Here is a 27,936-nt window from a genome sequence, read left to right on the forward strand (position 1 = left end):
GAGTACCTCCAGTGAGCCTCCCTGACTAGAGATATTCCAGAACCGCGTGGACGCAAGCCTGTGCTCTGGGATGGCCCTGCTCGAGCAGGTTGGACCAGATGCCCCACTGAGGTCTCCTCCAACCTGACGCACCCTTTGATTCTGCTGACCCTGGCCGCCCCGCCTCCTGTCCCGTCACGGACACGCCGCTGAGTCGGCCCCGACTTCAAAGCCATGACCAAGGCAGGAACAGAGACAAGGGAGGCAGGATGCAGCGCGGGCAGGGAGGGGACCGTCCGTCACTGACCCTCTTCGCCCGGGGCCATGCCGTGCCACCACTCCTCGACGGCGAGACTACAACTCCCGGCACGCCCCGCGGCAGGGAGGACACAGGCCTCCCACGTGGGCCGCAGGGCTGCGCGGCGATTGGCTGCGGCCGGGAGGGAGGCGGGTCCCCGGGGAGCACTTCCGGTGCCCCGCGCTCGGCACTTGTTTGGATGCTGCCGTCACATCATGGCGACGCGCGGGGGCGGCGGCGCGGCGGGACCGACCCGGCGGAGCCCGAGTCTCAGCGGCGGCGGGGACGAGGCAGCGGCGGCCCCGAGCGGCAACCCCGAGGTGAGGCGGCGGCGCGGTCAGGCCTGGCGGGAGGGAGCTCCACCTTCCCCGCCCCGCCGGCTCGCGACGCCGCGTTCCCCGCCTGCCCCGTCCCCACGCGGCCGCCCGGCCCGGGCGCACGGGCAGGGGCGGACAGTGCCCGCGCCGCCTCCGCCGCTCCCGGGAGCCTGAATCTCGGGCTGCCACCGAGGCCGGACCCTCCGAGGCACCCACGGGCATGTGTCGGGAAGGTCCCGGCGTGGCCCCCAGTGAGCCGTGGTCGCCCCGAGGGGTCGGGAGCGGCTCCTCCGCGCTGTCCGAGGGTCGCGGGGCGGTCCCTGCCGAGCGCGGGCCGCCGGGGGCGGCAGCACGTGGCGGGCCCGGTGTGCGGGGGGCGGGAGCCGCAGGGCGGGGGGAGGTTTGCCGCCTCCCCGGGGTCTCGCCGGCGGCCCCCCCGTACCCTCTCGACACGGCCGAGGTGCGAGGCGGGAGCGGACGGGGGCTCTGCCCGCGCGGGTGGCGGGAGCGTTTTCTTATTCTCCGAATTAGTAAAAAAGACAAAAGGCCTTTTTTTTTTCTTTTTCCATTTTCTACCGAAACCACACTGAAAGCAGGGCTGTCCCCTGTGATTTTACAGTAATTTCGGTTTGCAGATCCGTGTAGGAAAAGCTTAAAATACCTGTGCTTGGTCACCCAACGGCAAAGACTTAAAATATGCTGTAATTCAGCTGCTGTGTGTAATATCACCAGCTCGGTGTTTTATGTGACAGAATTGCCTTGCTAATCTCACGTGCTGCTGAAGTATCTCATCCTGTGCCCTTACGTAAATTCAAATGGCTTTTTAGTGGTAACTTTTTTCCATGGTACAGAGGGCAGCATCTCAGAAATAGTGACTTGGTGGTGGTGGAGGGTTATGTTGGCTGTTAAAGAGATCTAGGAAGCTACGGAGCTAGTTTTCTTCACTGAAAAGCACAATCTTCTGCAATGTGTTTTTTCTAAGATGTGTTTCTTTACTAAGAAGTAACTTGTAAGTAACTTCAGTGTCTATTATGAAAGCAGATGATGATGTTAAAAAAAAACAAACCTGCGTTCCATATTATTTCAAATACAGTCAAAAGGGATTCAGTTATTTTAAAGAAATGAAATGTGGGAGGCAATGTTAAGCAAATTTTAGTTTGAACTTTTTTTTGTGAATTAAAAATTGTTCAGCACTCTCTTGCAGATTTCCCTTCCCCTGCCTTGATACTATTTTTAGGTTCCTTGTGACCTGTTTGCGTTGGAAATTCAGAACTTGTCTACCCTGCTTTTTCCAGAATCATACTGTGGTTGACTACAAAACTATTAAGTTTATAGTAAAGAGGAAGTGAAACCCCATTGGTGGAAGTGATTCATGCTATATTAAATGTTTTCTTAATTAGCACCTGTCTCAGATGCTTACATTAAAAAAAAGTCTTGTTAGATGGGCAGCACTTTGTCCTGTGTGTAAATGCGCTGAAAGCTTCCATGTAAGCTTTGGGTTCCTGCAGTGAATTTTTTGCTAGAATTACAGGAGGTGTTTGTTGTTAATTTTTTAGGTTGCTCGAAGAATCACCAGCAAAAACAGATTTAATATAAAAGCAAAAGCACGACAGAGTTCCTTGGCAGGGTTCACTCTGCTACTTACTGTGTGGTTAAAGCATGCAGAGAAAAAAACGCAATAAAATCAGTCAGTTTAAAACTAAAATCAACCAAAATGATCCATGTGGAGGTTGGGGATGGGAAAAGGGTAAGGACAGGAAAGGGTAAGGATAAAAAGAAATAAGGGGGACCCTCCTATTGAGTCACAAGGCTCAGAGTGAATCCCCCCTGCCAAACTTAGCCCCAGGCTTGACTGATGGTTTAGGCACAAAGGTTTTAGAAGCACTTAAGCTTAACAGCACTTAATCGATGCCTCAAGTTAACGAATTTGACGAAAGTTTCTGCAGAATTTACTATCAGTACAACAGTAAGTCACTTACGGGCCTTGCTTACTTAAAAAGGTAAAGCACTTAAGAATCTCAGAGAGCAGCATTCACAGTACATGTGCTATAGTATAATCACACTCGGACAGACTCAGACTTGAAGACTAGTACCAAGTACATATCTGTGAAAAATTCCCCTCAGATCCAAGGAAGTACTCACGTTGGATGCCTGTCAGTCTTCTCAAGGGGTACAGAGTTGAGCCTTGAGGAGTGGTATCAGCCCAGGCTCCATCACCAGCGTTTGGCAGTGGTCCTCCAAGAATAGCAAACTTGGGAGTTGGCTGGGTCTGGGAGATGCCCCCCCGAGAGGGAAATGCTGGCCACAGCCTGCTGCAGTCCAGGAGAGCTCAAAGGATCTCACTTAAGACCACTGTTTATAGGGTTGCAACAGAGGGCTTTAGTCATAATAATTTTTCATCCTGGCGGCAGTTTGGGTTGGTAATTTTCTCTGAAAGTTCAGTAACAAAAATATTGTTCCACTTGGGTTGTTATTCATTTAAGAAAAATAAATTTTCAAGGATGTTTTTTAAAAGCCATGGGCTTGTTAGACATCACTAGTTCCTGGGAGCAGACAGTGTTTTTGATAAGCTCCAGATGAATTTATTCCAGGGTGCTGTTTGTCAAGGCCAAGGCCTAACAAGTAGGCCTTGAGATCATGGTGTGGCCTGGGGTGGGAGTGTGAGAGATGCACCAACACTGTTTTAATGTCTTAAGCGAAATGAGGGAAGAGATGGGGTTTTTTTTCCCCTTTGTGGTTGTGTTTGAGGTAAATTTAAAAGCTTTTCTTAAAATCAGGCATGTCATCTGTGTCAGGAGGCCACTGAAAGAGCAAAAAAACCCAGTGTGGTTAAGTGTAACAGTAAAAAGTAAGGACCATAAGCAGAGGTCATGTGAGAATGTTTCTGAACCAATATTGAAGACGAGGTCTTGAATTATAAGAGGAATCTTAATGGTGCAGTTCGAGTAGCAAAGAGTCTGTCTTGACTTTTATGAAGATAAAATACAAATTTAGGACTATTTCTTAATAGTCCTTCTGCTTTGTTGGGACTTCTAACCTTGCAGTGCTTTGAAACTAGTGATGAGCAATATTGCAGGTGCCTCAGGCCCATGTTTTGAAAGTAGACAAATGAGTGCATAGAACATAGTTTTTAATATAATGACAGAACATGGTGAAATGTTTGTTTGAAATGACTTTCAGATCTCACAGCTAAGATCCTTGTTCAGTGGGGAAGCCACCTCAGAGGCCATTAGGTTTTGAGAAAGGTATAATTAGACTGCATGATCATTCAGGTCAGCGAGCACAGTATAGAGAAATATTGCATGGAGAAATAACCTTAATAAGCTAGTCTTGTGGTCACAAGCATCTGAATAATTGTGTCTAGACCAGTGGATGAAGGTGCGCCTGCTATAAAATTCAAACACAAATTTTATGTCATCCTAAAATGGTGGTTTTCACACAGAAATTGATTTTTCAACAAACAGCTATGATAAATAAAGTCATCATTTTTGGTAATAATTTTATTTACAATCTTGAGTATTGGCACTGAGGAAAAGTATATTACATACATGTTTTCAAAATAAACTTTTCTGTGTTAGCTGGAAAAAATAAATTGCTGGTATGCAGGAAGCCTTGTATTTGTTATGAACCATAAATATTTGTGATAAAAACTTAAGTTTTTTGCCACAATATTTTTTTTTACTGCAGTGGGTCAGGATAAGGGGTATAAGGCTTTAGTGACCAGCTGCATGTGCAGTAAGTTTGAAAATGTAGTCAGCTGAACAGTCCTCAACAGATGTTGAGGAATTGGTTATATATTCACTTACATAGTTAGGTTGTTTTTTACAGTTGTGAAAATCTGGTTTATGTACATATCAAAGCTTCCAGGATATTTCTTGAAAGTATTAGCAATTCCAAAGGCTAGGAGTGGAAGAGTCTTTTCACAGCACAGTCCAACTGCTGCTGTGGGGTATGTAGGAGTTGTTTTCATAGATTAATGCTAGTGCTTATGTTTTTTAGGATAATTAGCTAACATACAGGAGAAAATGTATTCTGGTGCAGCTGCTAATTATGGTTTCTTTTATTAAAAGGTACAGAGAACTGTTTTCAGGTGGTTTAGGGAAAGATTGAGTATGTGTATGCACAGGAGTATGGAATACAGGTAAACACGGTACTGATAATAAGCACGGTATATTTTAGGTAGCATTGTGTGCTATAGACCTGTATAGGTAGTAGAACAAAAAAAAAAAGTGGGTTTGTGATACGTTTTGGTGTGGTGGTAGGACAAGTTCTGTAGGACAAGTGTCTGTTTTATCCTTATGTGCAGCACATGTTTCTGAAGCAATACTGCTTGAAGGAGAGCTGGCTTAGGCTCTTATGATCATAGCTATTTTCACAAATAGGGATATCTGTCTTGTATGCTGATCTTTTAGGTATGAAGTAAGGTCGAGTTTTCTTGATGTTAATCTTTTTTGATCAAGGTATAAGCTGAAGGTACAGAGCAGTAGTGAAAACTTTGGGGTGAGCAGGAGCAATGTTGCCAGTAATTTTTTTACAGTCATCCTCAAGTGGTTTGTCCTGTAACTCTTAAATAGCTTGAAGATGATGTGCTTATTCAGAAATATCAGCATCTTGTAATAGCTGGTTTCACAGTTAGGTAGGTAGCAAATATCTTAGAATTTTGATAAATTTGTGGTCTTACGAAATTGCACATTACCTGTGCAACGTACTCTTTTTGCTGCTCTGTAAGTCTTTCTAGGCATATAATAGTCTGACTCTGGGTTGTCAGATCATGAGCCACCTGTAGTTGAAGATGGCTGGAAGCTGAGGGAGCATGGTAGCAACTAGAAAAGGTAGCGGCGATTTCAGTAGAAGGTCTTTGCTGGGGTAGTTTTGTTTTGGTTTTATTCAGTCAGTACTGAGTCAGCACTATTATACAATGTGCTGTGGGAAGTGCTCTGTTCTGGCTGGAATGTTAAACTGAGAAGTTCACTAGTCTGATGAGCACACATTTGAAAAGATAAGAGGTAAGAGTTAGGGTTGTTCTCACCATTGCCTCAGTAACGAGGGAGCAACTTCAGTGTTTAATATGGGTTAGTACTTAACATTCTCAATTGTGTTGCTTATTATTGCTATACTCCCAGCTTGAAGCTTGATACAGACCAAATCTGAAACTACCTGTAGTTAAAGTGTTTTAAGAATAGCATTGAGTGTAAGAAGGCTCTTTAGACTTCTGGCTAATGTTTTTTAATATCTAAAGTTACAGCTAATGTAGAAAATTCTTTGTTAGTCATGATCAGGAAATCATTTAGATATTTGTGTCTGTGGCCCCTGTCAGGCAATAGCAGACTTCTGGGTTTTGAAGTTAAAAAACTTTCTAATTTAGGTTAAATAAGTTAGAATTTTAATATGTCAGATTTGCTAGAACTTACAGGCTACAACTTGTCAGATAAAGTTTTAACTAAGAAGGGTTTTTTATTGTGGTTTTTTGGGGTTTTTTCGTGTATGCTGTCATTTTGTTCTAGCTGCTGGTAGATCCACTTTTTGAACACAGTATTTTAGCCTGTGGTCAACAATTTGTAATTGTATTTAAGATAAGAAAACTGGATATTTTTACAAAACCTGTCTACTGCTACACTGAGCTTTGGTTTTGCAGGGAGCATACTTGCTTGTCAGTAAGCTTGGATTTGTTCCATGTTCACTGGAAAACCAAAAGAAGGTTGACACGTTCTGTATATTTTCACCATCTTTTTAATTTTCAAATGTGTTGGAGATACACAGGACACTTGTACACAAACCTTTTTCTTCAGTTCAGTATTCTGATAGGTTGTTTCTGCCTTTGCTGTTAGACTTCGGAGAATGAGTCTGAAATTCTAAAAGTCCTTGTGGCTTTTTTGACAAAGAAAAGAGAATACTCAGAGTTTAGAAATTATTATTGTCAGTAAAAAATTGAACTGACACCTAATTTGACTTCAACAAAAAGCTCTGCTGAATTAATGAGGTGGTGGTGTTCACTTTGTGAAACTTCCAGATGCTTTAGAATATGCATGTGAATTGCCAGCTCTGAATTGACGTTTAGGTTACTATGATGGTTTGCTAAAAAAGAGATGGGCGTTTCATGACTTACTGGTCACATGTATGCCCCTGCTAATAGTTGTTCTTTTTTTCACTGGAAACAACAGAATTTTCTCAGATAAAAACCAGTGAACATCTTTCAGTTGACTAGGTTTGAAGCTGTGCTGCTCACAAACGTGGTCTGGTTGACGTTCCAGTCCTTCAGTAGCCAGTGTTAACTGCGTAACTGTGCTGAGGATAAGGTATTGTGTGTTTAGTTCCTTGTGCTCTGACTGTGATTAGATTGACTTATTTTTTAGAGGCTCTTGTGCTTTGGCTCCTTTCCAATCATCCTGCTTTACACTTCTGTTGGCAGGATTGCCTATTGCTGTGCAGTGAACTGGGCTGAGGAACTGATCTGGCTATAAGCTGTGTTAGAACAAGTTGCATGAATGTTATTGCTATCCCAGGGAAGGCGGGTATGAAAAAGGAGAATGAAATGATAGTAAGAGCTGCTTGGGCACTGCTGCTGTTCGATGTGTGACTGCAGCCACTCAGACCTCCTCAGCTCTTGTTGGAGCTGCTGGCAGTTTTGTGCTCTCGTTTCAAAAAGAAACTCCAAAGTCTCTTTATGGATATCAGAAAGTCTGGAAATGCTGTGCCAAACCCGAAACTTTGAGTTTAAAGCAGACTTTCCTTTTGTTTTGCCAGACTTCTTGGGTACAAGTATATGAATCAGAAGTTTGTGTTCTGTGCAAAGGAAAATCTGCTTGTTTCAGCTGTTCTGTTGGTACTGCAGGTACTCTTGGTATCATGTTGTGGTAGAATATGCTGATCTTTCTTGTCTTGTCAACTTACTGTGACACAGTGTCTTCAGCTTCTGTATGAATCATGGGTTTTAGACAACATCTGTACCATGGTTTCAGCCATTGGTACATACAGAGAGGTGAAGTGAGCTATGTTGTTTTCACATTTCTTCTTCTTTTGTGTTTATTTGGCTTACCCTAGGAGGGTAGGCCTTTCCTGGAAGACCCACAGTTCAAGACAAGCCAAGGGGAAAGAAATACGCATTTTACAGATGACTTTTTAGAGGTGTAAAATGTTGTAATTGGTTATTAGTTCCAGCAGTTCAATTACTGCTTGACCTTTGTAGGCATTTATCAGTATGCTGTCTGACATGGTTGGAGAATAAAACTGCATTGCATTTATATTTGTCCATAAAACACGTGCATCATTTCCACACTTGTAAAGAGCTGTGCAATGTGAGTCTTCCTTGGTAAGTCAGAAGTTGTTTCTAGTGTCTATACAGATTATTTGCAGTTAAAAAGCTTCTTGTCTTTTGAGAAAGACACTGTGTGAATTCCATCTACTCAAGAATGAATCTACCTTGAGATAAGGTCTAAAGAAAGGGGCTTACTTTAAGAATAGAGAAATAGAGAACAACAAAGCTGTTACGCATGAATATTGAAAAAAAAATTTGTTTAATGATTTTTAAAAAACTTTTTCAAGCATGCTCAACAAATTTGAAGTTAAAATACATCTCACTGGCTGCGTTCCTTTGATGTTGGCTAATTCCTTTTGAAGAGGAAAACAGTCCTATGCAGAACATAAAATCCAGTGCAAACTCCTGGCTTTAAGAATTAGCACATTTTTTAATAAAAAAAGGAAGGTAATCTGAAATTAATTTGTGCTTAAACAGCATAACTGTGTACAAACAAGCTCTGTTTTACAATTCCTTGTGATTTTAAGAACATTTACCTTCAATTCACTAAAAATAAATCAACAAGAATGATCCCTTTACTTTGGCAATGAGTTCAGTTCTGCTTATCATGCTTTTAACTATCTGTGCACATTGTAGAGTGGGATTGCAAATGGACTGCAGAAAAACACCCAGCCACCTTCAAGTATTGTCCTGAGTCCCAGCCTCTGCAGTGTAGCCAAATAAACAAAACAAAAACATGCCCAACCAAACACTCTTGCAATTCTCATCAGCCTGAAATGTTTCTAGAAATTGAGAATGTTGTTCAGGTGGTGGAGAGAGAAGTCTGGAGATGCTTAATAAACTATAGTGTTACATAGAGAATTCTGCTCTAAAATATGACCATATCACAGCAGTGTTATAAAACAACTGGTGATATTTAACTTTTTGGTTAAGTGATTAAGCATTTAGCATTTTAGGAAATCTTTCGAGAAAGATCTGTTTAATTGAGCAGAAAGAATGTATTGTTAAAAATCATAGCTAGTAGGAGTCCAAGCCTGAAGCCAGTTAATACTCTCTTTTTTTGATAATTTCATTGATGTGAATTTTTTAAAAGCAGATGTCCTTCTGGTCCTGTTTATCATTCTTGTTATAACAACCAGCTTTCTCCAGTTAAGTTTATACAGTTAATTTCTCCAGTTAATACAGTTGTATTGGGCATCGCGATTGAAGTAGCTCAAGCTTCTGCCCTATGCCCTTGAAACAATGTATTTATGTAGAGTTCCCTAAACTTATCAGAGTTTCTTTTTTGCATTTTACCCTTATTTGTCCATGCAAAAGAAGGGTGGAGGTTGTCATTTTAAACATGTTTGCTTGACTGTTTACATCCACTTCCTGCTTTCCCTTCTGAAGGTGGTTGGTGGTGCCATGGAAGAAGAAGCTGGATCTCAGGAGATGGGGATGAATAACCAGGATCAGCTGGTGAAGAGCAAGTGCACTGAGTTGTCTGATACAGTGTTGCAGTATCCACAGTCCAACTGTTACAGCCTGGAAAACACAGGCACATTGGAAGAAGCAGAATATATCACAAAGAATAGAAAGCACCCAGGGTCCACGTGCTGCTCCCAAGAGTCCCGTGAGGAGACTCCTGGGAGAGAAGAGGCCCGTACTGATCCGCCTGACGGCCAACAAGATCCTGAGAGTGAAAAGCACAAAGAGAAGACTTTGGGTGTGTTCTCTTTGGCATTTTGATTTTTAAATGGCTTTAATGTTTTTGTAAAATAGCTATGGATTTGCTCTTTGTCTCAAATTTACTCTGTAGCCAAAAACTTGTCACCCGTAACAGGCTATTTTGAGAAACTCTGTGTGCACTTCTACTTGGGAAAGACAGTTCTTAATGCATATGTAAGACTCCTTCAGCTGGCAGTGCTATTTTTACAGGAATGTTAATAATAATAACGTGGTAATTGCTAATCAACTTTTTTAACTTTCTGATTTAAATCTGGGGTTGCAGTGTTCAATGCTGCCAAAGCACAGCTGATAATTAAATTCTAAATGCTTATTAAGAACATATGTGCCAATATCCTTTATTAGTGAAACTTAACCTTCTAGATGTCATTTTTTTTCAGATTTTTCTTTTTATCTGTGCAATTATAAAACAAAAATATTTTTGTGTTTTTATATTAAAGTAATTTTTGCTATCCTAGTTGTTGAATGGCACGTAGGGCAAGACAAATTTATTCTTGCTGTGATGACTTCCCATTTGTCATCAGTTAGGATTATGCAGCTGTCAAACTAGGGAACAACTTAAATCACACTAATTTCTCATGGATCTATATTTTACTTCTAAAGACAGGCTGCTTTTCTGGTATGTGGTTTTTCTTCCTCAGTATCATTGTCTTTCATCCATTTCATAGGAAAAGAAGTGTTATTATTAATGCAAGCCTTGAACACACTTTCTACTCCAGAAGAAAAGCTGGCAGCTTTGTGCAAGAAGTATGCTGATCTGGTAAGTAATTTGTAAAGATAGCAGAAGTTATTAATGTGTTAATATTAACTATGGAATGCAAGAACAACTAATGCAGGACAGTTAATGATTTTGAGTATTTTACAGTGTTGATAAAAAAGACCCTCAGGCTGACTGAGTATTGCTTCAGCCAAACTTTCATGTAGTCATTTCACTTCCACATGACTGCCCAAACCCAAAGAAAAAATAGGTTTTGATAACTTGGTGTTGAAGCATAATACTAGGATTAACAGAAAAGTTGTATTCTTTTGGGAGTAATTATTTTCCTAGTTGTTGATAATGCTTCTGTGCTAGTGTTTTATCATTGTAGGATAAAGAGAAAGAACATACTATCATACAGAGATTTGGGGGGCGGAATGTTCAGTTATATTTAACTCTTTAGTGATTTTTGGGGAATGTGGGATGTTGGAAAGATCTAGGTTTTATTTGGTTTTGTGCTTTCTGATCATGTAAAGGAACGGAAAGAATGGGTTGCATTTCTTCAGTAACAAACCAAAAAGAAGCAGTTCATAAAGTTCCCGCCTCAAGTATGCTAAATGATAATTTATTCTCTAAATTGATCACAAAGTTGGGGAGTTAGAGGAGAGGGTTCATAAGCTTAATTTCCAGAATGTTCTTGGAGATAGCAACACTTGACTCGTTTGTCTTTAGACAGGGACAGACAGGAATGGAAAGACTGGAAGTCCTGTGTGTATATGTTTTCCCACCATATTTGTAGCTATAAACTGAATGTGAACTAAAGAGATTACAAAAGCATAAGTTTTCTCAAGCTGTCAAGTGTATTATATGCAAATATTTCTGAAAATGACATAATGGCTGCACAACATGGCATAACTCTTCTGAAATAATTTTTTTTCCTTTGAGATTTATACTATCTCCAAAAGTTTGAGGATGATCTAGGAGGTAGTCTTTTTACTCACAGAGGCAATATTGATTACTTAAGAACAGACTTAGATTAGTTTTGTTGAGGAGATTGAGTCCTCCGTGGAGGTGTTACATTTTTGCTTTGTTTTCCTTGCTCTCTCTCACAAGCTCTTGGTTCACGTGAGTGCATTTCCTTTAAAATTAGTAGCTTCTCTAAGAAGTCACTTTCATTTAAATGAGAAACAATAATAGTTCTGTGTTGTAACTCAAGGATGGAGAACCCACCTAAAAAATGAGCTTTGATATTGTGAGAGGAAAAAAATGCCGTAAGTTAGTTGTTTCTTATGAGCAATTGCTCGTGCATGCGATGCCTTTTCTATTTAAGCAAACTGCTCCCATGTCACCTCACAGTGGTCATGAGGACCTGCATGAGGAGCTAGGCCAGCATGAATCTCTTGATTCTGCAGAAAGAAAAGAGTCGGCCCTATTTTCACTTCAAGTTTTATTATTGAAGGAAAGATCTCAAAACGATTAGGAAACAGCTAGACCAAATAAATTGTCATTTCCTTCAAGAAGCTTGGCAGTCAGAAGAGATGTGTTCTCGTTTTTTGCCCTCGCAGGAGAGGATCAATAGACCACAGGCGGAGAAAGCATTCACAGTCACCATCCTGGAAAACCACTTGCTTTCCCCATGATGCTCAGAATGGCTGAGGAGCTGGGTGGGAGCTTGTCTGGCTGTAAGAATAGCTCTGTTTCAGCTAAATGAGTTTGAGAGATGCTCCTGTTCCACTTAGAATGTTTAGGTTGGATCTGATTGTGTTCCTTTTAAGATGCATTCTTTTCTTCATGCTAGTGGTGGGAACCACTGGCATACGTGTCGGCTTTAATGCCAGCAGAGGTTTGAACTGTTTATGACAGTGCACCTACAATGCTTTTTTTCTTTTTTTAAAGATTCATCATCTTTAAAGCTCACTGTCAGGTTTTTCAGTGGTGTCTCATGAAAAGGACTGTACAATGAAGGTAGGAATGCCTCTCTCCTGGCAAAAGATCTTCCACAATTTTTTTTTCCGTAATTTGGAATCTATCAGGAGATCAGCCTGTGATGCAGGAAGGTTTGCATCCTTGATGATATGTCTCACACTGGCACACTTTTACAGGCCTGACGTTTCATAGGTGTGAAGACAGCACAGCCACTTGAAGTGGTGTTTTCTGGCCATGCAAGAAAAGGGCTTTTTATGTTTGGATGTGAAAATACTCCCCTAATATTCCTTTTCCCTAAACTAGATTAAAGACACATTTAATTTACTGTTGTTGTGGAATCCTTGACTTTATTCTTTCTTCTGTGCTTCAGCATTATTTTGAGCTCTTTCAGAAAACCAGCACTGTATTATTTTTCTGTCATGGTTATGTTCCTCATTGCCAGCCCTCTTTTCCTGTGGTGTCCCATGGCTGAGGCACTATCTAATAAGAAACAGTGTAACACTTAACATTGTTGCCTTCTTTGCAAAGAAACAGACTCTAAATAATACCGTTTCTCAGGGAGCCCAAAAATCATGTATAATGGAACATACTCTGTGAGATACTAATGCAAGAAACTTCTGTTCACTGGATATTCACAGAATAGATTTTTAAGTATGTATGCAGTTTAACTGTGTCATCTACCATGTAGACAGCCTAAAGGAAATAGAACAAAAAAATTGCGTCAAATGGTTGAGACTGCAGATCTCTTTAAGTCATCCAAGTCTGGACTATGTAGTTTTAATAGTAACTGACCTGATTTGTCAGGGCTGCTGGTTTTGTCTGTTCTTTTCTGAAATACCTTAGCATTTTACGAACTTGTATCAATTACTGCTTCCCTTCGTAGGAGCTCCTGCTGACAAGGAGCTCTGTGGTTTTTCTTCTTGATAGCAAAAACAAGACCTGTTGGATAAACAGTTGCATGTGCTTTCAAGATAAGAGTGGGAAAAGTTGTGACTTGTTGAAAAGCCAGTCTCAGCTGGCTTTTAATTGTATCTGCCACATTTTCCTTTCAGAGGGCTACTCTTACCCCGGAGATGAAAGCAGGCTGATAGCTTGTGGTCAACGACAGGTCCATGCTGCCTGTTCCTCAAAGGCAAATGTTAAGTTGGAATTTGTGTATTTTCATCCTCTGTCCTTACACATTTAGAATTGTCTGTAGGATGATGGTAGTTTCTCTTTAAGATCAACTTGGGGCCTTAATAAAATTTTACTTCCTTGTTTTCATCCAAAATGCTCAAAAGTTTCTTCAGTGTGCTCATCTAGATGCATAAAGATGGTTTCACCTATGTTTATTTAACAAATTTACTCTCTAACTATAGTTGGAGGAGAGCCGGAATGTTCAAAAGCAAATGAAGATACTGCAGAAGAAGCAAGCACAAGTTGTGAAGGAGAAAGTCCACTTGCAGAGTGAGCATAGCAAGGCCATTTTGGCACGTAGCAAACTGGAATCTCTCTGTCGGGAACTTCAGCGTCATAACAAAACTTTGAAGGTTAGTTTACTTACATAAATGACTGTGCTGCTGGTGACTGAAATCTTACCCATCACTGCTTAAAATCGGGACTGCTGCTTTTTTCCTTGTCACTTTGCCCATTACCTGTATATGTAGGAGATGAGTGGCATGTAATGTAAGCATAGCTGATTTTAATGTAAAGAGTACAGGGATAGTTAACTTGCTGATCTTCTCCCTTTCACCCTGAAACGAGTTCATATTACTTGCAGTATTTGATCTTGTCATATTTGTTTCTGGGAGCAGTGCTGATGACTGCTGGAAAACATAGTACAAGTGAAATAACAGCAGCATGAAATAGCAGGGTAACCAAAAAGCTTAATTCTGTCAGAATATAATCGATGGGAGTGAAATGGAAGAGAGCCAAGAATCTGTGATTGCTGTATGAAATTGCATTATAGTAGCAATGCTGTTTTTTGCATCTGGATAATGCAGACATTTGCAAAGGTATTTATGTAGCACCTTAATACCAGCCTTTGAGTAATGTTGGTAGTGGTAAAGACAAAAGTTTCTAAAAGTTTTGCAATTTCTAGATTCTTTGTTCCACACGCTTCACATGGGTAGCATTGGCCTATTACAGTCATGGTTTATATTAGTTCTAGCACTCTAGAAATGGAAACTGTACAGAAATGAATTACTGCCATTGTTTCTGACTCAAAAAGTGCATGGTTTGACCTGAACACTTCTAATATTTTATATTTAAATATTTAATGAATATTTATTCATAAAAGGAAGAAAACATGCAACAAGCGCGTGAAGAAGAAGAAAGACGGAAAGAAGCAACTGCACACTTCCAGATCACACTGAACGAAATTCAGGCCCAACTGGAACAGCATGATATACATAATGCCAAGCTCCGTCAGGAAAATATTGAACTGGGGGAAAAACTGAAGAAACTCATTGAACAGTATGCATTGAGAGAAGAGGTGCTTACAGTACTCTTGTAATGGGATTTTATTAGTTCCTCGACTGTAAGGATCAGATAATTATTGAAAGGGGAGCAAAACCCCCTCATGTTTCATAGCCATTTTGTATTTGTAATTTTTTAAATTATTCTTTTTACTTCACTACTGAGGAAAATTTAGGAGCTGTTTGGCTCACTGTCTGCCTTTTCTGACTGGTTTTGAATATCTAAGTTCAGGAAGCATTGGAGAAGGTCTTTCACGATAAAAGTAATCAAATAGAATTAAGTTGTCCAGAGATTGTGGAACCTCGGCCATTAGAGGTATTCAGAACGCAGCTGGGCAAGGTGTGAGTAACCTGATCAAGCTTTGAAGTTGACCCTAATTTGAGTGGATTAAATGGCCTCCAAAGGTTACTTCCAACATAAATATGTATTAATAGTTGAAGTTCTTCAGAGTTATAATTTCACATTATAATGGGAGGGCATGTAAGACTTATTCTGTCTCATTTCTTCTACTTCATTAAGGTTGGGGTCTTTCTGGGAAGCTCCTTTGTGTACATAGCTGCTCTTGTTGGCACAGAACTGAAGTAAGATATCATGCTGTAAGAACATATTTGACCTGGTGTCATAGAAGTGTCTCTACTCTAGGGCTAACTGAGCTGTCTCTAATTGGCACCAGGATGTGAGCTAGCTGCTGTGAGCTAGCATGATGGCAAACAGCCAGTTCTCCTTGTCCAAGAAAGAACTGAGCTGCATGGAGTTCTACAACTAACATTAGTTGGCTGCTGCTTAGCTGGCACAGGAGGTTTGGAGTATAATTTCTCAACTGTTTCTGGGAGGTTGTTTTTTTGTTTTGTTTTTAATCTGAATCAGTTAGTTGGAAAGCTCTCTGTAGGCTAATTCCATACCTTGTGCAGTCATGGAATATTTGTATCTACCATGAGACTATGTGGGGAAGAGAAAAGACAGGAAGCTGCCTTGTGTTACTTTATGGATGGAAGTAATACTGCAAAATGCAATGATCTGTGGGATTTCATCAGCTAAATAAACTGTTGTTGCAAACTTTGCTCATTTTGAGCTTTTTTAATTATGAAGACTAGAGCTTTCAGAAGTAACACAGTAAGGGTTAGAAGTAGATAAACCAACTTCAGAAGCAAGGATGTAGACTACTTGCCACAGGATTTTTGCAATGTCTGATGTGAAGTGACTGACAGTATTGTACCAACTTAGTGAAACAGGCATCTTGCTTCCATGAAAGACAAAAAAGGGTAATTACAGCATATGGAGATAAAGGGGGGGAAAAGCATGTAAATCAGTCTTTTACCACTTTCTCTTTTGCATGAAACTTTTAAACAATGTGCATCTCTCCAAACACTACACTTGCCTTCATTGACCAGCAGACTATCTATGTTTGACTACTATGATTTTCTTTTTTCCTTTAGCATATTGATCAAGTGTTCAAACATAAGGAACTGCAGCAGCAACTTGTGGATGCCAAACTTCAGCAAACTACCCAACTTATTAAAGAAGCAGAGGAAAAACATCAGCGAGAACGGGAGTTTGTAAGTGAACTCTATATATGTTAAAAGAAATAAAACCCACCAAACCAGACTTTGCCTGATTTAAAGCAAATACAGCAAATTGAGAGGATTTTCTTTTAAAAGTTCAGATAGATTTCAACAAGGAGACTGAGATTTAAGTTTTGTATATGATGCCTTTAATATTGATGTCTATGCTAACAGGCAAGTAATGTTACCTGTTTGCATTTTCTCAGGAAATATGCTGAATATCAATTAAATTTCTCTTAGACTGGGGAACATGCTGTGAAACACCAAAAGTACTTTCTGTGGTCAAGAGTTGTAACCTTTGTTTTTATGCTATAAGAAATAACAAATACAGAATAAAGCACCTGTTTTTTCTACTCTGTTTGCCCCCCAAATTGTGTGTGTTGTTTTATTTCCATGTTGATAATCAGCAATGTACTTGCAGTCTTCTCAGAAGTTTTCTTCCAATGAATCTGTAACTTCTAGACAAAAAACCTTGTTTTTTCTGGATGATCTTAAAATGACCATGCAGTGTTGGATTCTTTTATTTTTTTTAATGTAATTTCTGAGTCATAAGCAGATGAAAATCTCTTCAAATATGAACCTACAAAATGGTGTCAAGTTGAAGTAAAATTGTTTTGAGCTAATCTGCAAAGATAATATTTTGACTGAAGAAATGAAAGTGGAAAATAAATTCGAGCGGTTACAAGCCAGTTATAAATTACATACAGTTTGTTAATTAACTATTCATAATTTAGCAGTTCTAACTTTCTAGAGAAATAGAAACGCTGACTCATGTTACCAGTTAGAAAAATGTCTCAATAAAAATCTCTGCATGCCGTCACATGCTTTAAACTGTGTATATGAAAATACAGTGTAGTAATAAAAAAAGCCTATGTGAGAAAACATGGTTGAATAGCCCTTAGGTGATGTTAATGTTTGTTCATTTTTAATCATAGATCAAGTTAAGCCATTTTTGGGAGTACTTTTGTTCATTATGTGGCTTTTTGCATTATTTTTTAGCTGCTAAAAGAAGCTACAGAGTCCAGACACAAATGTGAACAGATGAAGCAACAGGAAGCTCAGCTGAAGCAGCAGGTATCTTTTTTTTAATGGAGAGATCTTCAGTAACAGTTCCAAAAAGAAAATACCAAGAGATTTGTGACTGTAGTGAACATAATGCAACATCTGAAAAAACTTAATATTCATCAGATTCTTGTGAAGAGTACTTTGTATTTTTTAAATTGAGTCTTAAATTTAATTTCCAATAGGTAACTTTTCAGTAGCAAAGCATGAAATATAAATTGTAAAGAATCAATGTTTTGTACTTGCTGTTTAATACATCTGGAGAGTACTGTTCCTGGAAGGTGCTAAACATTGAATTTCTGGAGTTTAGTGCTCTTTTAAATTAATAGTGTTAATACTACAAAGACTAGAATGTAGGAAAGCTTAAGAAGTAAAGCTTAGGAAAGCATGGCTTCTCTGAAAATATTGTTCTCTTGTGGCTGTAAAGAGTTGTGTGGGGATTTTTACTCAGGCAAGTTTTAGAATCTGTTTCCATCACCACCTGTTGTGGAGGATTGGGAGCAAGCAATGTCACATTTATCCCTGTAGTTATTCAGACTTAGTAACCTGACTATCTCTGTCCACAGACCCTGCTGTCTTCAAATTATTTTCTTGTTGTAATGTAAATGCTACAGCAAAATCCCCTCTGAGAGAGGAGAGATGGTCTCCAGTTTTTGTGCTTTGGTTCTGGATCACCTGCAGTCATTGACCACACGTGAGCTCAGCACGAGGCACAGGGAAATGGTAGCTCCAGCCAACACCAGAGCAGTGGGAAGCAGTAGCCATTCTGTTCACTGTGTGTGTTCACTGTGTGTCACTGCTTCATTTGAGGTTTTGTATGAAGTCTCTGTCCTGGTTTCAGCTGGAATAGAGTAAATTTCTCTTCTGTAGCTGTGTTTTGGATTCATCATAAGAATAGCATTGACAGCACACGGATGTTTTGGCTGTTGCTAAATTGTGATTACCTTGAGTCAAGGGCTCTTTTATGTCTTATGCTCTGCTACCGAGGAAGGACACAAGAAAACCCAAAAAACTGGGAGCATAGCTGGGACAGATGACCCTGTCCAAAAGGCCAAAGGGATATTCTAGACCAGAAAACACGCCCAGTATATAATATAATATAAACTGGGGGAGCTACCCAGAAAGGGAGTTGATGTGGGCTTGGGAATGGGGTCTGGCATGATTGGGCAATAGGTGGTGAGCAACTGTGTTGTGCATTACTTGTTTTTTCTTTTTTGTAATAATTATCATCATCATCTATTATTATTGTGTTATACTTTGTTTCAATTATTAAACTGTTCTTACCTCAACCTACAGTTTTGATTCTCCTCCCCATCCCACTGGGGTGGGGAGTGGGGATGAGTGAGCAGCTGTGTGGTGCTTAGTTGCCAGCTGGGCTTAAACCATGCCAGTGTCTTTGAAAGCTGTTCCATGCCCTTTTTTCACACTTACTGGACCCAGTTCTTTCTGAGGCTTTCCAGGAGTTAGGTTTAAAGAATGTGTGTAGTTAGATGTAATCATACACATCTCTATTGGACTTGAACACAGGAATATCCAGATACTTCCAAATATTTTTTTTGCCATGCTTAGTCTTTTATGATTTTTTTTCCAAGTTGATTACCCTTTATTTAAAATCTCACTGCCTTTTCTGTTGTTTTTAATAGTTACAATGGGTATAATTAGTGGTTTCTTGGGGACAACAGATCTTTTTTTATGGAATATGATGAACTAGAAGGTTCAGTGACAATAATGGCAAAGAGCCATGATGTACTGCTGACAAACTAGGCCGATTCCTGTTAAAAAATTCCCTTTACTAATAGAGCAAAACACAATATTTCTATGCTCTGAATTGTATTGTCCTGCAACCCCCAGTGTAAGAATTGAGAAAACCTACTGTTCTTCACTGGGAGTAAGAAGTTACTGCTAAATGGTAATGTATTCTTAGAACATCAAATCCCACACTGATTAAGAATTATTTTTAAAAACGATGTTATTAAACATATTTTGCAATTCTTTCTTGGTGATTTATCTTGCAGTGCAGGGCAAGATGATTTTCTGTCATTGAATATTAATGCTCTTCACTTTTCAAAGTGTAGTGCTTTTCACTGTTACGTTAATTTCTTTTCAATATTCACTTTCCATGATTTTTGCTCACGGGGTAGATTACATTGGTTGTGAATGTGTATTTTGATTTCTGAAATCAATCCTGTTTATTTTGTCCCAGCCTTGGTTATTAGCTTTGGCTGGTCAAGGTGGAAAGGTAGGTAATTCCTAAGTTTTAATTTCACTAACCAAGTGCTGAATTTCCTGTATATGTGTATGTCCACAGATTTTTTTTTTTTCCCCAGTGGGGAAGTAAAAATGAGGTAGTGATGAACTGTGATGTCTTCCAACATTTAGTTAAACATAATGCTCTCTTTACTTCAGAATACACTGCTGTTCTATAAACACAGACCTCTAGTTCACATATAATTTGAACAGCACATTTTCAGACTAGGTCTGCATGTTCCTCAAATGGAAATTGTACTGTAGTTTAAAAAAAAAAATAGGAAGTTCATGTTTTACTATTTCTAATTTCATTTTGTCTTGTACCTACATATTTTTGTATTTGTATACACTGTTCAGATTAATGTTCCTGCCTCTTTTCCAATAGCTTTCTCTTTACATGGATAAGTTTGAAGAATTCCAGACCACCATGGCAAAAAGTAATGAGCTTTTTACAACTTTCAGACAAGAAATGGAGAAGGTATTTATAGTATTACCTAGTTTCATAAAAAGTAATACAGAAATGCATGCTGTTAGTGGGTTGCATTTTAGATTTTATAAGCATTTGCCTTCTGAAAATAGAAGGAGTATTCTTACAATTTCACAATTTCATTTGGATCAGAAGATAGGGTATAAGAATTATGGAAGAGAATTATGTCACTTTTTTTTCTGTTTTTTGACACACTTAAATAATACCTAAATTGTAATTTCAGTATTTTACCAAATATTGCTTCTCATTCTCTTTGGCTGTGCTTACGTTTTAAGACTTTTCCTGGAGCTTTTTATTACTTGTACTTGAAAGTTGATAGTCTGTTTCTTTTAAGACTCAATCTTGTTTTCTTTGAATGCAGAATCTATATTTTTTGGGTTGATTTTGTTCAGAAGCACGTCTCCAAAATAACTTGTTCAAACTGGACTTGGAAAGTAATGCTAAGAAGTCAAATTACTCATGTAATATACTCATGTTGTGTTGCAACACAAGCCACAGAATTAAATCTTTTATTTATCTTTTGTAGATGACAAAGAAGATTAAGAAACTGGAAAAGGAAACCATTGTGTGGCGTACAAAATGGGAAAACAACAACAAGGCTCTTCTGCAAATGGCTGAAGAGGTAATCATGTTTTAAGCAGCAGTATGGCTCAGCTAGAGTCTGAGTCCTAGAGAACTTCATACATTTTTTCAGTTTTAGAGAACTGGAAATAATACACTGTAGCCTCTTCTTGGGTTGTCTGCGTTATATTTCTTATTATGTAAGGTATTGTCAGGCATTTCAGGCATGGGAAATGGAAGGCTGTTACGTAAATCTAAGCTGATGGCACAAGAAAAATTGAACCTCGTCTTTGCTTACTGTGTAATTGGTGGGATAATGTGTATGAAATCATACTAGCTGAAGGAATTGACTGTATTCCAATATGCTGAGCAAAGTTCAACCAGTGCTGTGATAGAAATCTGTTTGAAATACATGCGATTGACATGAAGGAAGTAGCCCCTGTGTGAAGGATCGATTGCTTTCTTGCATTGCTGCTGCTTTTGAGGTCATGAAATGCCATTACTTACTTGTAGTCTGGCAGGAGCTGCCCAGTGCAGCTGTGCCTGCGCTGTCCAAGGCCTGGTTCAGGTATGTGAGGTCTGGCCTTGGCAAACTGTACTTGATTTGAGTAGGTTCTGCTGTACTGCTGTTTACCTTTCCCTCCCTTGTTATAAGGAGCTAATTAGGAGAGCCACGAGTATGGTACATTCTGGCTTGGATTCTGCTGATGGATTGGGGATTTCTTACTTCCGTGCCCTTCTCCTCCCTATAGTTGCCATTATTTGGGTTGTAGTTGATTGACAGTGTTATGGGATTTCATAGTTAGGGTCTTGGTTGATGCCCAGCCCTTACTTACAGTTAGCATTAAGTGGTTATGTAGTTCTCATTGCTTGTTTTTAAAGGCATCCATTTCCACTCCAGCTCACGGTTAGGTGAAATATTCTGAGGAATTGGCTCTAGTTCAGCTGGAATTTGGCCTACTGGATTATTTAAGACTTAATATTCAAGATTAAATAGTGGTGATTCTTTTCATTAATTTAGGGGGGGAAAATGGTTGTATCACAGAATTTTTATTTCCTTTGTCCTTCAGAAAACAGTAAGAGATAAAGAATACAAAGGCTTTCAAATAAAACTGGAGCGTTTGGAGAAGCTATGCAGGGCCCTTCAGACAGAAAGGAATGAGCTGAATGAGAAGGTGGAAGTGCTCAAGGAACAGGTTTCTCTTAGAGAAGCAGATGTGGATCTGGCTGTGCAGGTGTTGCAGTCCTGCACACTCAATTCCCATGAGGAGCTGGGAACTCCCATTGACACGGAACCAGGAATCCAACCCGATGCGGAATCGTGTGCGGCCAATAGCTCCGAAAAGACTGTCTCAACAAGTCCTGTTCCTGGCACTGAATCTGTAGACTAAAATGAAGTGTAAACACTGTATTGAGAGATATATTTTGTGTAAAACTTTCTCTGTTGGTGGTAACTATTTGGTTTTGTGGTGAAAATTTTCTTACTTTTTCTACCATATCTGTATTTTCTTAGAACTACTGGACTTATGTGGTACAGGAAGCTGCATAGCAGCTTTAAATAGCTTAAACTATAAATTTTCCACAACTGTGTTGCACATCTGCCTCATTTTTTAAAAGAAAATATTTTTCCATAAAAGGATGCATGTGCGTTTCCTCCCCACTACACAAATCACTGTCATGGAAGACTGTGTACAGATCTAATATCGTTTGGGGAAAATGGTGACAGCAAGTCACTCTTTTGTTTTAAAGAACAGCACTCTGGTTTTGTTCATTGATTTGCCACTCACTATACTAAAGATGATCAATTTTTCCAGTAAATTTATCTACATAAGGATGTCTAACGGCCAGTAAAAAAGTCAGCTTTCCTCCTATATATGTTTTCATATATATGAATGGAAAAGTAAAGGTCCAGAATATACTAAAAGATACGTTTAAAGGGTTTTATGTACTTCGTGGTATGAAAAAACAGCTTTGAAATACATTAATTTGCAGCTGGTGAAACAGGGTGTACAGCTTTTTGCAGATGTCTCAGGGTTGTGTTGTAAAGGTTAGTTTGGACTATTTGCCCTACCTGTGAACATGTTAAATATGTGTTGGAAAATGTACAGTGATGCTACCGAGTGGGATTTGGAGCTGTGGAGCTTGTTGCACAGGTGTTGGTCACATGCTTCCTTCTTAGCTGCAGTGTGTCCACCACATGATTATCCTGACTAGAGAAATCCATTCATGTCTGAGCAAACCTCTGGATTACCTGAAGAGCTGGCAAATAAGACACTTCCTGCTGGAGGTGTGGAAGACGGGAGTCTGGCATACAGACTTCCTCTAACGGCCAGGTATGCAATGTATTTAAGTGTTAGTTAAGATTATAGTGGTTATAATTGAACATGAAGATTCAGATACTTTTCCTGAAGTACAACATGGAATTTCCTGCATGTTCAACCTCAAAGCTGCACCAGTTGGCAGAGTGCCTTCCCAGTCAGGTTATCTATTAAAGATGGTACTTCACATTCTTAGGCTAACATACCACAAGCAAAGCCCCCTTGTTAACCTTAAACCATATTGTATTTTCCTAGAAAATTTGATATCCACATTATGACTTCTTTTCTTGAAAGGAACTAGGACCAACGTTTATTTTTTAGCAAGGCAATGTGATCTAACTACAAGCTACCCCGAACTTTAATTCCCATGCATTTACTTTCTAGTTTTGGTTACTGTCATTATAAGAAATATGAACATGTGTAGCCTTTTCTGGTACTTAAAGTTTTTTGCACTTACTTGGGAGGGGATTTCTGAATCAAGCACATCTCAACGAGCTTCCCACCCCCATTGCCCTTGGCAGTTCAGTGGCTAAGTTACTTAAATGTTCAGGCTGCACTGAGCTCCCAGTCCTTTTCCTGTAGTGATGTATGTTGAAATAACTTAGCTGTCTCAGAGAGAATGGTTATGTAAGGCCTAACACATGTGTTAGCTCATACCACTAAGAGGAACTGTGCAAAACTGACATTTCTGAAATGGAGTAAATGGGAAGCTGGCCATCTTTCTCCTAAATTTTTGTGGGTTTGGTGTTTGTCGTCCAAGCACAATGCAGGAATGAAAAGAAGGTAGCAGTGAGCAGTCAGGTTAGATTCAGAGCTTTGAAATGTTGATCGTGCAAACCCTGTAGCATAAAAATAACTGGAAAGAAATATTTCAGACTTGCTGTTCAAATTACTTGCTTTATAGAACCAAGCTTGAAAAAAACAGGTGGTGTGAGAACTGGTTTTCAGCTAACACTAAGTATGATGTAATTTTCCTGAGGAAAAGTGCGAAACTTTGTATCTGGTGCATCATACCCTTGGCAAGGTAGGACATGCAGTTTTCTATTTTTACAATTTGTTATTTGGACATTTGTATTCTGAACAATTCTTTCGGTAGTACTTGTTCTACATGGAGGCAAGAGAGTTTTTGGACCCTGCTGCAAGAATAAAATAAAGGGCTTTTAGAGACACGACAGATGTATAGAACAGCAATACAAGTATCTTTGTCACTGGCTAAATATGTAAATGAAGCAGAATGCCCCAGCTGAAAGGCTTTTAAAACGGGGATAGCTTCTCTCTTTTCTACCATCAACATACCCTTATCATAGCAACTTATCTGGCCAAGGCAAGCTGTACTTCGCTTCCTGGAACCAGTCAACAGAGTTTCATGCATTGCTTAAAAAGTGTTGTTTTAAAAAAAAATACAAATTGATGTAAGGGATAAGCTCAGCACTGTCACTGATCTGCCATACTGCAGGCTATTGCACTGCCAGGCTGCAGCCGAACGGGCTCCAGTAGGGTTTTTAAGTAAACTTGTATTACTGCCTTTCTCCCACTACTACAAACCATTTAACTCGGGATGTAAAGTGATGCAGCCTGAGATGAGTGTGTCTGATTGTCAAAACTGGGGCCTGGTCAACAGTTTCACCACGATTAAGCTGCAAGAAGCTAAATTGTATGTGATTCAAGACCCAAATACGTGTATAAATACACACGTAAGTTAGGGCTGTATCTCTATTGTTTTGTCCTTCCTTTCATTACACCTGGTTATGTTACAGTTCAATTCTCAGGTGTTGCAGAAAATCTACCTCTTTGGACTGTAGATGGAAATAACTGTGAAAAAAGTGATGCAGAAATCTAGTTTGTGCTAAACACACTGCTTTATTTTTACAACCCATGTCTGCTTTCATGAGGAAAAGTGATAAATGAACAGGCAGTCTTTGTTTTGCTTTTCAAAAACATTTTGTAGAGATTTTTCACTAATGTGAATCTGAAATTTTATCTACTCAATTCTGTATAGATTAAGTAAATAAGTATGCTTAATATATTGGACTCAGAGTTTTTCTTTCACATCATACTCATGTCTTCTGACTGAATCTGCTGAAACTGTATTTATTTGAAAAGTCAAGAGTGAGAATTAAAAGATGTGAAATTTGATTTCAGGCGTATTGTTGGAGTGAGCTGCCCTGGGAAGGGGCTGTTCTGGGGTCGTGGCTGTGACTTGCACGTTCCTGGTGGTGTCTGGTGGGAGCAGCCTGGGGCAATGGGTGAGTGGGTGCTGCACTCTGCTCACCTGACCTGGAGTGTCTTAAGGTGAGGGTCACTTGAATGATGGAGAGCTGGAGCTCTGGCTGAACCTGCACCTGCCTGCTTTGAATTCTGCTCGTGCCTTCTCTCTCTAAAAACCTATCCATCATAGTTCACTTGGGTGCACTGTAAAAAAGTACCGGGACTTAGGCTAAAAAATGTTTCCTAGTGAGTTTATCAGGTGCTCCACACTGTGTCATACTATGTGGGATCATTTGTTCCTGACGTACACTCCCTCCTAGTTTCCTAATACTGAAAAGTGTTCTGTTTGCCTTTTTTTGGCATATTCTCTAACATTTGGCAACTTCCCTAAATTGGGTTTTGTTTTGGAACTCGTTTTGAGTTCAGTTTTCCTTTGTGTCTATTTTTTCTAGGTAGCATTTGGAACTGCTCTACAACAACATACTCTGATGTGCTCTATGACTCTTTAAAGATAGTACTAATTTTTTAATTTTAAAAAGTTTATTAACTTGTTTGAAGATACCCATTGTATAAAAGGTGAGCAGCAGAGTTCCTAGCCCTGAGCCATTTTTAGAGCTGTGCCAGGTATTTTGAAATCCAGCTATACTGTCTGGTCTTAGTGCTTTCCTTGTACTTCAGAGTATTCCTTTATATCTGAGACTTGTCTCCTCAAAGGTGCTGCCTCTGCTCCTGTGTAAACACCTCTTTCTCTCTTTTCTTCCAGTGCATGCTGATACAGAAGTCAAATCTGTTATTATTTCCTTGGATCTTGCCAGTCTTCCTAAGTTCCTTATCAAAACTGGTCAGATTTGCAAGCTTTTGCTAGAGGGAAGTTTGGTCACAGTTAATAGCTGGGGATTTTGGCTTTTTCCTTTTCTTAATCAAGTGCTAAGTCTCTCCTGCTAATGCACGTGCAAACATGTACACATACATTTGAGCTGTACTTCTCTTGTGAAGAGTAGGTCTGAGGGGAGAACCTCTTTCACCAGCTGCATTCTGAGCCCTCCAGGCACACGTGTTTGATATAGTCAGAGATACTTGGTTTTAGGCCTTTAGAAAGTTACTCCTCACAGATACTTTTTGTTCCTTTCTGGTTTGATTTTGTTTGTTTTGTTTTGTTTGTCTTTTTTAATTTTATGTTTTACATTTAAATTTTGATAATTCCACCTTTTTCTTCTTGTTTAGACATTTCTTCTTGAAGGAGGGTTGTATTTCCTTCTAAGAGCTGAACTCAGCCTCATCAAATTGTGCTAGCTTTTACAGATCTTGCTGACTCTGGCACCCATCTAGCCTGAACTTTTAAGTGATTTAAGAATACTATGCTGCCCCTGAAGACTTTATTTTAATTTCCTTTAAAACTGTTTGTTATCTTTTAGCTTTGAGCTTGCATGTTGTTTTGAATTTCTTGTTCAAACAGGGATCTGGGCTGTGCCTGTCTCATGGACGGGAGCACTTGAAGCAGGCCTTTGTGTAATTCCAAACTATGCCAAGGACACTGCTCCTACAGCTCTACTTCAAGAAAGTAACCTCTTAGAGCCTTTACAAATTGAAATACCCTGTTACATCTCATGATATTTCAAGCTGAGGAAATGAATTTAAGTCACTCATTTTTAAACTTAATCTAATACAGCCATGTGACAGATACTCCATATTGCTGTAGTTCGCTATCACTTCCACCAATTTATGTCCTGGTGTTAAGGGTCAAAATACCTACCTCAGTTCTGCCAAGTCCATGATATGATACTGATATTTAATTCATGTAATTTGTTGGGAGTTGTTTGTTTGGTTGGTTTCTACCCTTTACACTTGTATTCATATAAAACCATTTGATCTTGGTCATGCTGCCTGTTTTACAAATCCTGCTCATCAAAGCTTTTGCTGGCTTTGTGCCTCTGCTGTTTCCTGCTGGGTGGTTGCTGACTCTCCTCCTAACCCTTTTCTCCAGAATATGGATTTTATGCACTCTTGATGTCTTAAAAGAGAGATCCATTGCCTTTTAAAGGGGAAGAACAGTCAAACTCTCAAAACCTGTTATCCGTGTTTGACTCTGCTCGAACTGGGGGAAGCTTTGGGTTTGACATTCACAGGACAGAAGTTGATGTTGAAAGAATTATGAAGAATCTACTCCACCAAACATCTCAGTGGCTGTAAAGGAACAAGTCAAACTCGGTGTTGACTTAACTACTTGTTCCCTGTAGAGAGTTTACACAGCTTTGTTCAGCTGTTTCAGTGCTGAAGAGGCATCGCATACACATGGAAGAAAACAAAGTATAGTATGGAAAATGGCATCAACTGTGTAGCTACATAGCAAAAATGACCTGGTGTCCAACAGTATTCTCAAGGGTCTTGCATTTTACAATAAAAGCAAATACAGATCTTTGTAGACAGTAAAGGAAAACCCCAAACTTGCTTTTTGCCACACTGAAGCAAAATGCAGGAATGTTACATGCACTTTCAGGTTTGTTGTTGTATAGGTATTAATCTTCCAAAATACTTCAGTATCAGTTACTCTTAAACCCTTAGCTCCTCACGAGTACTTCTGTCAAGTTTATCTTCAGAGGAGTTGGTGAGGCAAACCATCCCATTCTTAGGGAAGAGTGGGAGCAAAAATTTCTGATGGACACTAATAATGGCTCTTGGCTTTATTAGCAATAAAAGATCTCTCTGCCACAGTGCTGCTGCTCTCCCAAAGTACTGGTGTGGTCTGATGAGAGCCTGGCTGAAGATTTTTGTCATTCAACTCCAGAAAAACAGGTCTGTTGAAATAAAATGGCTGGTTTAAAATACAGTATATAGTT

The 27,936-nt window shown here is 39.5% G+C and overlaps 1 protein-coding gene across 1 annotated transcript; it reads left to right on the forward strand.

The window, feature by feature from the left end:
• On the forward strand, nucleotides 1-27,926 carry TXLNG (taxilin gamma). Its single transcript, XM_039550885.1, is given in 12 exon segments — nucleotides 1-252; nucleotides 254-374; nucleotides 377-597; nucleotides 9,239-9,554; nucleotides 10,243-10,334; nucleotides 13,556-13,726; nucleotides 14,476-14,670; nucleotides 16,091-16,210; nucleotides 17,216-17,290; nucleotides 19,911-20,003; nucleotides 20,539-20,634; nucleotides 21,644-27,926. Coding segments are annotated over 12 exon segments (1,860 nt in total). The 5' UTR covers nucleotides 1-213; the 3' UTR covers nucleotides 21,965-27,926.
• Nucleotides 27,927-27,936: the final 10 nt, after the last annotated feature.

The sequence above is a fragment of the Corvus cornix genome, chromosome 1, assembly GCF_000738735.6.
Source record: "Corvus cornix cornix isolate S_Up_H32 chromosome 1, ASM73873v5, whole genome shotgun sequence".
NCBI lineage: Eukaryota > Metazoa > Chordata > Aves > Passeriformes > Corvidae > Corvus > Corvus cornix.